Here is a 12,699-nt window from a genome sequence, read left to right on the forward strand (position 1 = left end):
TAATTATAATAAAAAATAAAACGTAATAGATTTTTTGTTGAATTAGTAATATATAATAAATATAAATAGGAAATATAAAATAATTTTATGTATAAACCCTTATCTTTAATTTATTATCTTCTCACACGATATATCGAAGCACTCATGAAATTACATGGGTAATCCATATTTTTTCCTTGTAATTATATACCATGTTATAGCTTGGAATTTAATTTATTTTCATTCATATTATATATTAGCATGCAACTAACTAACTAGGCCTTTCCAAAAGGTTAATTATTTGCATTTAATATTTTAATTAACACCCTTTACATGCAACTAAGGGTTCTGATATTAAGTGCATGCTCCTTCATATATATATCTTATAATAATATGAATAATTAAACGAGATAGTAAAGGAGAAAAAAATAAAATAAAATAAAGCTTTTATATACAGAAAATCATCATATACAATTTCCAATGGTTAAATTATATTCTTAAAAAGAAAAAATTGCCACAAGAGCTGTATTATAATATTTTCCTAAAAATCATCACTATAATGAACTGTGAAATTTGTTGTTTTTCCAGATATATGTTTGAGATTCATACATTTGAACAATTCATCAAGAAACTAAAAACATAGAAACTATAAATAAATTATATATATCCTATATGTCCTAATCAACAATAATAATAATACTAATAAATTAGGCCCTTCTTGTATTTGACTGCAAATTGAGGCCTAATTGAAGATCTAAAGCTTTGTTATTACTATTATGGCTTTGTATTTGATGATTTGAAGAATCAAGAAAGTTGCAAGGCTTGAAGATGTTGTAAGCCCTATTATTATTATTATCTTCTGTACTAGTATTAGAGAAATTGAACATGCAAGAATCTTGCTGTGAAGAAGAAGCAGTTTGATATGATGATGGTAGAGATGAATACCAATTACTATTGGATGCTTTTTCGATCAAAAAGTTTGAATCTTGATCATTGGGGTTAAAGCTAATTTGGGATTCTTCACAAGCTGTGAAGTCAGAATAGTAGTTGTAGGAAGAAGGATCATAGAACCAAGGTGTGTTACTGTTATTATGATTCTGATTATGGTAAAAAAAACCATGATAATGATTGTTGTTTGGGAAATTAGGCTGTTGAAGATAGTAGTTTATGGTGGCTTTCCTTGCTTGAAGCTGCAACCTTTTCTTCTTCATCCTCTCTTTCTTGTGAGCATTTTGGTGCCCACCAAGTGCTTGTGAATTTGCAAATTCCTTCAAACAGTATTGGCACTCAAACTTCTTCTCATTATTATTATTAGTGGTTGTGGTTCTTTGATCTTGTGCTGTGGTTTTGTCCCCTCCTAAAGAAACTGAGTTAGATGATGAATTCACACTTTCATCTGATCCTTCTGTAGTGTTAGGATCTTTCACACTGTTTGAAGGTGGATTCAGCTCAAATCCAAATAGCCTTAGCCTCTTCTCCACAGAATTATTGCCATTTTCACAATCCCATGTGGGAGAAAGATCACACACATCCCTTTCCATTTTTTTCCCTCTCTCTTAATTATTAGGTTTGGGGTGATATTTTGAAGTAGAAATGTACTATGATTAGTTGTTTGGCATGTGTTCCTTTTATAGAAAGTTAGAAACCTCTTAGGTTATATCATGCATTGCATCTATTAAAATAACTTTAATTTAGTATTTTTTTAATAAAAATGTTCTACGTATACAAAAAACCAATTATTAAATGAGTTATCATGTATATGTATCTATTACTTGATATAACATCTTATGCCTATTAATAATATGATTATATAGATTAACCTCTTAATTTATATTTTGATTTATTCTACTCATAGAAAATGCCTTTGTATAAAAATGATAACAGATAATAGTTACATAATTTGATATATTTAAATAAAAAAATATTTTTTATATACTAAAATTAATCACTTATATATTTGTGTATAAATATATATGTAATATAATTTATTTTAATATATATTTATATTTTAATATATATTTTATACTAATAATTAATTTTAATAGTTAATTTTAATGTATACGTATCGCAGTCAATATTAAAAATACTTTCGTATTGTATTAGATACACCTCAAACTTCTCAATCAGAGAGGATTCAGTGTGATTAAATTAGTATAGAATTAGATGGTTCATAAGCACTTAATAATAATTATAGTTCCACTTGGGGAGAAATCCTTAATATAAAAAAGAGATATATTCCATGCCTAAGACATGATTAAAGTTATTAAACTAACTGTAGCTGCAAAAGTCAAAGAAAGGAAGGGTGCACTAACTTTATAACATATCTACTACTGTACTAAAATGCATATCTAATAAGATTATTTTAGTAACCAGCCAATGACTTAATGGCTTCATGTATTGTCCGCTAACTAAGCTTATAATAAATTAATATATTATTTTAGAGAATGGCACAAATAAATATTATTATTGTTAATATGGATTCCTAGCTATATATGTCTAGGCTACTCTATCTAGTCCCATTAAATACAGTTAATCCAATTTAAGTAATTAATAAAAAGCTAATTAACTGTAGAGATGTGATTAATCAGCACTAAATGAAGCTTCTTTTGTAATTATCCATCCCCACCACCACCCACAACCACATTAAAAAGAAGATTATTAGTCTGTTTTTCTTGACCATGTTTTATGAATGTGTATATATAAAAAAAGGAATATTATTTCTTTTTCCTCCTAAATGAAGGAATAAAAGAAGTGGTTGATGATGTAAGCATATATTATATACTACTAATTAAGAGTCTTCCATAAGATCTGGGCATATCTTCTTAGAGCAGGCAAAGCCTATATTTTATACAACTTATGTTTTCAGGTGAATGCAAGTCATCAACTATAATGTTATTCAAATAATAAACTTAGCATTTGCGTTAGACAGTTGTTCTAGCATGGACCCTACACTATGTTGCTTTTGGGACAATTTAGAAAAAAGATTAGATTGTGTTTTTATTCCATTGTCTATAACTAGATCTTCCATTGGTTGACTTCTTCCACCAATAAATCTCTCATGCCAATCAATTCCCACTCCTTTCTCCCTCTTATCCTTCATGTTATTCAATTCATTAACATGATTTAAACATTTAAAAAGAAATATTGATAAAATTTTAGAATAAAAATATTCTATTTAATTATAGTTTTATATTATTAGTGGCTCTTGAATTTTTTTCAGTGAATACCTCTAAAATTAAATATGAATTTGTGATGTTAGATATTCTGACAATGTGTTCGAGTTGATTTTATTTGTGTTAGCAGAAATTGAAAGGAAAGGTAACAACGAAACTGTCTAGAAACGATTAAGAGTTGTAATATTTTACAAGAAAAGTTGTTTACTATTTGGAGAGACTTTCCTTTAGTATGGAACTCAAAGCAAAGAGACATTATATATGAGATAGACTGTGTAAAAGCCTTTATTATTGTCAATAATTTACAAGATTGCTCTGGTTTATTGATCTTTTGGTGTTAAAAATTCAAGATATCATGTCTTAAAAATAACGTGCTGATCTCCAATTAATTTTGAGAGATATAAATACAGGAGCAACTTCATGACAAAGATTGCAATGAGAATCCTTTCTCCTCAAGTGAAGCTTCCGTTACCTTAGAAGGAACGGGTTTGCGAATAGTATTCAACGACACTGTCTTTATTAAGCAGTTTCTTTTTTTTTATTTCTTTTTTTGTTGTTGTTTATTTTCTTTCAAATAAAAAAAAAAATACCTCTAAATTAGAATTCAAGTTATAAGTGATGAATGCTCTCGCCACTATTTGTTATGTCGTAGCAACATTTTCAGGAAGGATAAGTTCTGTATGTGGAACGTTTTAAAGCGCTATTTAATAAAGAGTGCCTGAAATTATCAAAAAAAAAATAGATGAGAGCCAACGATGCACTCCAGTCAAATATAACAAATTAATAATTTGAACGTTAAAATGAGAATTTGTCTAAATATAAAAATGATAAAAATGAATATTAGCGATGATAATAATTTTAATGTTAAATAAACAAAGAAAGAAAATATTTTCTTAATGGTTTCCTTTTCTTGCATTGCTTTAGGAGGAGAATTCCAAGTAGGCATGCTGTCATGTAGCATTTCACTATCCTAACATGTGGAATAAAAAGAGAACATATGGGTTGTGGAGTCTAAGTGGGTGGGTTAGCTGATTGATTTAACAATTTTCAATCTAATTCCATTTTCATTACACGTTAGTTTGAGAATCAAACCATGGTCCCTACTCTATCAAGCTAAACCCAAAATAAAAATAAGCTTTGCTCTCCCACCACTGGGTATATATTGGTTTCACTTTTGGACAAATCCAAAGTGGTTTATAATTCTAATATTTTATTTATCTGGGGGGCCTCATAGGATACCAAAACTGACTTAGGGAGAAATTAAATGTACTGGAATATATGATAATTCAATCATGTTACTTCGGAGAAACAACACATTGTTAGTTTGGAATGATTTCTACTACTTATTAAGCTGAACAGTGATTAGTGATGCTGCATCAAACGCACTTAGACAATACAAGTTATGTTAATTAATGTTATCAATTAAATCATACGAAAATTCAACCGTCACTATTTTGTTGGCTAGTAGAGTTGTAAATTGTAACTACCTCGTCAAGACTCAAGACTGTGGCTGCTGTATATGAAATTAGGAACAGGGACTTCAGGGTTCATAGTGTTTGGACCTACTTATTATAGCCGAATTGTTCATAGCATGACATCAGATACAGTACGGAATATGAGGGTCTTATTAGTTCTTAAGGCTTTGGAGATTTTTTATTTTTTATTTTTTCAGTCAGATTTCTATTAATAAATATCATTACTAATTTTCTTGTTAGTTTATAAATATCTCAATTAGTGGGTGATGTGTGTATTTTTATAAAAAAATGTTATTCGTACAACAAAATCAACTACCAATGTATTTGTGTATAAATATATGTTTGTTTAATTTATTTTTAATATATATTTGTATTTCAATATATATTTTATACTTGATGGTTGACTTTGATGGCTGATTTTAGCGTACACGTAGTGTAATCGTTTTATAACACGTTCTTTGTCTTTTTTTTTTCAACTTGCAAAAATCATTAATAAGGTTTAGATTATTTTAACAATATTTTTTTATTTCCAAAGTTGGACAACTCTTATAGCTCTAACTAATCATTTAGCCCCATGTCAATAAAATAACTAAGGTTTTTAAAAGCGGGGCATGAGAGTTGATAATTAATTATCATTTCCTGTCAACCCTTACAAGTTACTAGTCGCCAAAAAAAACCTAGTTAAGGCTGAAAAGTAGTACCAAAGCAATGTGAACCATTGTCAGAAACTGTTGAACCTAGTTGATGTTGAAATGAGACATCATTGTTGGTAGGTATGGAAAAGATATACGAAGCAGTATCTACATACTATATTAAAGGACATGGTAATAGAGCTAACACACGATCAACCTACTACGCTGCTTTTTTTGTTTTTTAAAATGCTATATATGCGACTATATTTGACAAGGTTAGAATTCTAACCCACAATGCTATATGAAATCTCACTTTTAACTATTGAATCTTATTGAACGACTAGACACTCCGTGCATATAAAATTAATTTCAAATACGGATGAATTATGAATACCTCTACGCTATTTCTCATAGGTCCTCAGTTTATGCTAACATATAACACCTCCTTTTCTGGGTATAATAATGCAATTGCTCAAGGCATACACCTACCTCAAAACCCATTTGGTGTAGTCGTGTTTAATTTGATACAAGGAATTTAATAAAAAAAATTAAAAAAAGAAAGAAAGAGAGAAGGCACATGAAGACCAAAAAATTATAAGTCATTGTAGGACAAGAGGGGCAAATTATACACCACAGCAACAGCCTTTGAAATTTCTTTTTACGAAAGCCCCAGTTGGAATTATCAACGCAAATTAAAGTACTAGACTGTCTAGAATTCCTACCGCAAATCCGCAATTAGCCTGATTTAAAAGAAAATCACTTTGAATATATTTTATATAGTGGCAAAACATGTAAATGATGGAAAAAAAAGCAGCACAATTAACAATTTGATAACGTGTCACTAAAATTGCATTTGAAAGAGAGACTGAAATTGAGAAACTGAGATTAAAAAATATAAACAGAGAAAGAAAAATTAAATTTGTATTATATTTTATGTAAAATATACTGGACTAAATTATGTTTCAATATTATTAATTTAAGATAAATATAAAAATTAAAAAATTAAACAAAAATAATTTTAAAAAAATGTTAATAAAATTTCAATTTTTATCTCCAAAATTTCAATCACATATTTTCACTTTCTAGAAATACTAATGAAACTGAAATTATGTCCCAAAATTAAATTCTAACCACTAAACACAATACTAAATCCCAATTTCAGTCTCTAGAAACAACCGTTACCTAATATTTTCTAACCACACATTCAAAATATTCATTAGCTATGCAGCGCCAATTATTCCACGTTATATGATTGACTTTTGATTTTAAGAAAAGCAAGCAATTGCATAGTTGCCGGGAATATTGAGATCCACTGTTCTGCCGTCATTCTTGCGAAGTATAATAATCACTGTTCATTTTCGGTCCAATCAGGAAAAAGAAGGCATGCAGATATTTTTGCACCATAAATTGTAGAGCCAAATGCCGTGTTTAAAAGGGTGGTAAACTTCAAAGCATCAATGCCATGCACTTTTTGGTAATGACACCCCTCACTCCAAATCTTGCTACTCTAGCAGGAGTGTGATACAGACCGGCAATACTCACTCACTTTTTGAAGTTTTAGACACCAAACTAAGTTACTATCCTTATCATGTAGAACACAATCAACATATTAGTTTGGTGTGTGGAGTGTCACAATCCAATGGTAGAGAAGAGTAGGGAGTTTCACTCAAGTGTCCAACAAGAATGAGAAGTGTCATTTTTCTTGATAAATAAAAGAAATATTGGAAACATTTTAATACACTCCAAACCCATGCTCCATGCAAAACATTTAAGACAGTTAGATATCGATCAACCTTAGCTCAGTATAAATTGATTCCATTTCCTATTTCTTCAAACGAAGAGGAGAGAAAGGACAGAGTATGTCACAGATCAATATTCCCCAACAGACTACAATGTTAACAAATAGTTGTTTTTAAATGCAAAAATGGGGCACTCAAACCCCATATGAGAGAGAGCATGTTGTACAAACTGAGATATGTACTTTACCATCAACCCAAGAAAAAAAGAGAGAAAAAAGATAAAAAAGTCGAAACAAAAACCAATAACCTGGTGATCCAACCATGTGTTAAATTTTACTTCATGCAGTAATATCAGTATATCACTGTTGACGTTTTGCACGAGGCAAGAGAGCGAGAAGAATTTTCTTTCTTGGACCCTGTAACAGAAGCAAGTTCCATCAGACACACATGACACCACCATATTTCCGTCGATTACTCACAAGATGCAGCAAGCATACATACCAATATGCATTAGTGAATGAGTGCATGCACACACATATAGGAACATCTACACTAGAACAAATAAAGACGCAGAATCTTAAACTAGTATATCTGCATCAGGTTCAGATTGCAAAATGGTAAGGAATGAATTTAGCCTGGACTGAAATGAACTTTCATATGCTTTTTTGGGAAGATTTTTGTCAGATGTGTAAGATCTAAACAGCATATTTCCCTGAAGTGTGAACGAGGGAAGTTCACAGCTTCCTGTGAAATAGCAAGGCATAGAGATTTTTTGGGTTACAAGTCAGTGAAAGTCTGAGATTTACATTGAACACAACTGTAAACTATAGATAATATGGTGCAAGCGGGAAATAGTGGGTACGGGAAAAAGCATCTTCGTGAAGGTTACATTGGATATGAGATTGTTTATGTTTTACATGGTCAACAACGAAATACTTGGACATCCGATCTGCAGATGGTAGAGAAAGAACAAGAGAACAAATGGAAATCGATGATATTGGATAAGGCAGATTGCACTGAGAAGATGAATCCTCCAAAAATGATACTAAGCATTCAAATAAATAAATAATTAAAATAAAAAATTAACAATACCAAAACATTGGGAAATCCAGCAGCACCATTCCCCTAACAAAGCCCATACAATGTTGTCTGAGATACACACAATATAGCAATGTGTGATCGGAACATATTCTATAAATGGAACTTAAAAAAGGACAATTACCATAGGAATTCCAAGCTCCTTGAGGTCATGTTCTCCCATCTGCTTCAATGCAGTCATATCTACCTGCATGGACACATCAGTGTAATGCCAATTAGAAACGCCCTAATTCACAGACAATGCATCAAAATCATGACGATCTTCAATAATGATTAATTCGAATATCTGTACTTATAATGTTAAGATACAACCATTTGAGCACACAACCCAAACTGCATTAATGAGGAGTCTGACTACATCAATTTTAATATAAGTGAATGGAACTCTCTTAATTGTCAGATATGAGTGGAGCTAAAATCTTATTGAATCGTTTTACGAGAATAAAAGTTTCTCAAATTCTTTTGGGGTTTTGAACCTTTGAAGGTCAATCTAAGAGAGAAGGTAATATATGGGCTAAAAAGTGGATATAATTTGGGCATGATCAATTACTTTTTAAGGGCTAAAATTTTCCTGTATGTTTCTTTTATACACACACACACAGACCAAAAAGGAAAACAAAGAAAGAAGAAAACCTTATGTTAACACTCCCAATTTACATAAAGGGGTGCAGGACATCCCTGGTTACCTAGGATCCAGGGAGGGGCTGCACCCCAAATTTACATACCTTTCTATAAATCAGAATACATATACACTAAATAAGATAGCAATTTGCAGAACCCAAATTCTCAGGTGATCCACCATTTAATAAAACATGAAGCATTATACATGTCAGTAATATTTTGAAACTTGTCTCCCAACCCTAGTAGAAAAAAAGCTGGTTGTTACAATGAAAACAAATCAGAGATAGCTCACTATAATTCAATAATGCAGTGAGAATAAAGAATAAACTGAAGAAGCAGAATAGAAATAAAAGAATTAAGCCAAGTTGCAAAATACTGCTTAAAATGATCACTTCAAAAGATCTCGAGATTTGTATTTAGCATTCACCAACAATTTTCTAGAGTAGAATTCTTCTAGCAGCCAATTACCAAATGCTATTAACATTCAAGTTGAACAAATAACATACAACAACAAAAAACCACACAATTACATTTGAAAAAGGATACATAAACAAATGAGTTACGTACTTCTTCAGCCTTGAAGAGAATGGCATATTTTCCCAGTCCTAGAGCATGTAACAGGCCATCAACAGTTTGGAGAGATTGCTGTTCGTCACCCTATATGATAACCAACAAAGAACGTATCAGGACAGATTTACAGAGAATCTATTCAGATAATTCAACGGGAAAGGTGAACATTTTTCTGCGACAATAAAACACTATCATTATGATTGAAAGAAGGATAAGATCAAAAAATGGGAAGATAAGAGATCCTCCTTACAAGTTCTAAAAACCAAACAAAAGAAAAAGCTATTTATGACGCGTAGCTTTTAAATATCTCAACATGTTTGAGAGGGGAAGTCCTTTGAAAAGATCATGAGCTTTACAACAGACAGAAATAGAGATGTTTAACACTTAATTTTAGAGTCATGTTAGAGTGTAGGGGCAATAAATTCCAACTCTTCCTAAATTACAAATGTCAAGGCCAGAAAATAGTAGTAAATTTACCATCTCAGGAGAGATCATTCTCAAGATACACACACAATCCATTTATCCTCCAAATCCAGCCCCTCACTTACATTACAGAGGCATCTATAAATATACCAACAGTCAGGCAAGACAATCATGCAGCCCACACAACGAACTGTTTGATTGTCATTTCGTATTTTTCTTTTTCTTTTGGTTCCATGTTATCAGCTTATCATATCTAAGCATCATGTAAGCTTTTAGAGGAGCATACGAAACCTACTGACCAGAAACAGGTCCGATTAGATATAAAATGGACCAATAATAGCAGTGAATCAGCTAAGTGTTTGAATCGTTAATTAATCATTGAAACAGGTCCGATTAGATATATGATTCAAATCGCACGGTTCCAACAATTCACAAGCAAGATGTGTTTGTTCTTTGTTGTGTATTTTCTGGTATTTTTTTGGGGACAAATTAGATATCAACATTAAAAAAAATTAGGAAATTAATTTAAATAGATCAAAAAGCACCCTCCGCTTCTCAAAACTGCTTCTCTGCTTCCCACTTTCTCATCATTCTACCACTTCTCTTCACGTTCCCTCTACTCTGCAATCATTGTTCTCTAAGGTAGCGTTTGGTAGAGAGACAGAGACTGAAAGACTGAGACTGAGAGACAGAGACTAAGAGACAGAGACCGAAATAAATTTCAGTATTCTGTTTGGTGCAAAGTGAGAGACAAAAATTGAAACAAGAATAAAACTCTAATTTAATTTGCACAAAGGATAAAATTAGAATTAATTAATTAAAATGAGGGTATTTTAGGTATAAAATGTTATTAAAATTTCAATTTCCGTCTCTAAAAATTTCAGTCCCCTGTGTCCCTACTTTTTAGAGGTACTGAAATATTGAAATTTTAGGGACAGAGACAGAAATTTTAGTACCAGTCTTTAAGCCAACAAACATGATACTGTGTCTCAGTCTCCCAGTCTCTGTCCCAGTACCTCAAAACAAACGCTACCTAACCTCTCATCTTCACATTCCCTCTACTTTGCTTCATGTTCTGTCCATGTTCTCTTCGTGCTGTTTTCTGCTGCTCGGTTCTGTTGCTTCTGTGTTTTTCCCACTATTAATGGCTCCTATGGTGGCTACTGCTCAGCCCAAGAAGACAGGTAAAGAGGATGCTGGTACGGTAATATGGTACTAGTGTCTTGATTTGTATTGATTTTTGCAATATTTAAGTGCTTTTTTATGCTTTGGATATATATCTTTGTTATTTATGGTTTTTATGAATATGGTTGTGTCATACAACTCTAAAATTGGTCAAACAATTCATGTCATGATTCACAATTTGACAACTATGATCAGAAACAGCTAACAACCAGCATATCCATAACTTGTGGTCATCATATACGGGCCAATTTTACAACTATGAACTCAAGGTGTTAACCAAAACTACACAATTTTACAAACATAGATTCGTTCATTCAAATCATCACAATGCTACTGCAGATTCGGATTGCAACAAGAGGACTGATGCCCTATCACAATATAATATGCAGATTGCAGAGAAATCACATGTACTGAACTAAAAGATCTCATACCTCTAAATCAGTTCCCCAAGCAGAAGATCATGAATAAGCAATTATATTGAGCCATCCTAAAAAATTATTTTTCTGTTATGATTACTATTAATTGGAATGTTTAAAGAATCTTTTGATATACAACAACCAATTTCACCTGCATAAAGCATTTCTGACTATAATAACACTAAAAATCTTGTGCCATTAAGTCCTGTTTTCATAAACAATCCTTCGCATATGGAGTAGCCAGCAAGGGCATAAAGGAATCAACCATAGCATCTATCAGATGGTCATGGGGAAAAAATCTCCAAGACCAAAAGCAGTGTTATAGGAAATGATATCAAGGGGCAGAAGGTAGGTATTACTCACCACATATGAAGCTCTTTGTGCAACACTGCTTGATGGAGGAAGTTGGCCAAGATGAGATGTTACAGGCTTAGCAGTTACAGGAGGCAAAGTGGACATTGTTGAGCGAGCTGCAAAAGATGCAGGTGTAGTGCCAGGAGGCCTTGAAGATTCAACATCCCTAGTTACATAAGGTACCGGTGTAACACTTTCATATGTCCTATTTAGTGGCCTCCTCTGTAGGTCTTCCACATTTCTTTGAGGGGAAATCCTCCTGGAACTACTTGGAAACCCATCTGGTGATCTTCGCCTAATATGGTCCAATGTCCAAGGAGAGTATGAGCTTCTCATGGATTCCATACGCATTAAATCATCAGAACTTCTAGCTGAGGGAATTCGCCTAATCATGCTTGTTTCCCTTGGTTCAAGTTCACGCTGCTTTGAATTAAAACTGGTCATTGGAGAACGAACTGCCTTGGTCAGTTTTTCACGGAGATCTATCTGGCTCCTATCACCATTGCTCTCAGCTCGCTTAGATGCACTTTTGCGCATAAGCTTCAACCGAAGATCATCTTTGTCAATACGCCCATCTAAGTAAATTTAGCCAAAAGATATCAGAAATGCAGAAACAATGAAGCTATGTAAAGATGCAAGAGTAAGTTCACTGCTGAGAGGGCCTAAATACCGTCAAACCCATTTTGTATGCTATTATCTCCTCTGTGTCTGCAGGGAATATTAAAAACACAAAAGTAACAAACAAAATCAAATTTCAATTGAAATTGAATTATACAGACGAGACATCCTAATATGCCTCTGTTACTGAAATAAAAAGTTATATACCACAGAAGCAGCAGCAAACACACCGTTTGTTGTTGCTGTGTCCATAACCATCTACATTATTTCCAATTCTGTCTCTTACAGGCCGCTTAGTTCCAGCCAAGGAAAGAGAAGAAGCATACGATACGTCAGCTGAAGATAAATCCCTCTTGACAACCTAAAACTCAAATGGCACAATACAAAAATGAACACAATCATTCATCATATATTTG

General features: G+C 32.3%; 2 protein-coding genes across 4 annotated transcripts in view; both read right to left on the reverse strand.

The window, feature by feature from the left end:
* Nucleotides 1–448: 448 nt before the first annotated feature.
* On the reverse strand, nt 449–1,584 carry LOC107488933 (zinc finger protein 5). The gene has a single exon (XM_016109718.3). It carries the CDS (start codon nt 1,518–1,520, stop codon nt 687–689), a length of 834 nt encoding a protein of 277 aa, XP_015965204.1. The 5' UTR covers nt 1,521–1,584; the 3' UTR covers nt 449–686.
* Nucleotides 1,585–7,058: 5,474 nt separating this feature from the next.
* The window catches only part of LOC107488938 (uncharacterized), a 6,722-nt gene continuing 1,081 nt past the window's right edge, over nt 7,059–12,699 (reverse strand). Inside the window, exons 2-7 of one of the 3 annotated variants that reach the window (XM_016109722.3) lie at nt 12,514–12,644; nt 12,336–12,373; nt 11,675–12,240; nt 9,285–9,374; nt 8,221–8,283; nt 7,059–7,414 (exon numbers count right to left, since the gene is read on the reverse strand). In XM_016109722.3, coding sequence (XP_015965208.1) covers nt 7,358–7,414; nt 8,221–8,283; nt 9,285–9,374; nt 11,675–12,240; nt 12,336–12,373; nt 12,514–12,644 — 945 coding nt within the window. In that variant the 3' untranslated portion in view covers nt 7,059–7,357. Of the gene's footprint in view, nt 7,415–8,220; nt 8,284–8,303; nt 8,388–9,263; nt 9,375–11,674; nt 12,241–12,335; nt 12,374–12,513; nt 12,645–12,699 lie in introns of those variants that run through there. The other 2 variants (XM_021142542.2, XM_052262268.1) reach the window with 2 other exon arrangements.

This window comes from Arachis duranensis, chromosome 5, assembly GCF_000817695.3.
Source record: "Arachis duranensis cultivar V14167 chromosome 5, aradu.V14167.gnm2.J7QH, whole genome shotgun sequence".
In the NCBI taxonomy this organism is placed as follows: Eukaryota; Viridiplantae; Streptophyta; class Magnoliopsida; order Fabales; family Fabaceae; genus Arachis; species Arachis duranensis.

What these genes read in the sequence shown, in the direction of transcription:
- LOC107488933 (XM_016109718.3), bottom strand. Translation starts at nt 1,520, where the DNA reads ATGGAAAGGGATGTGTGTGATCTTTCTCCCACATGGGATTGTGAAAAT.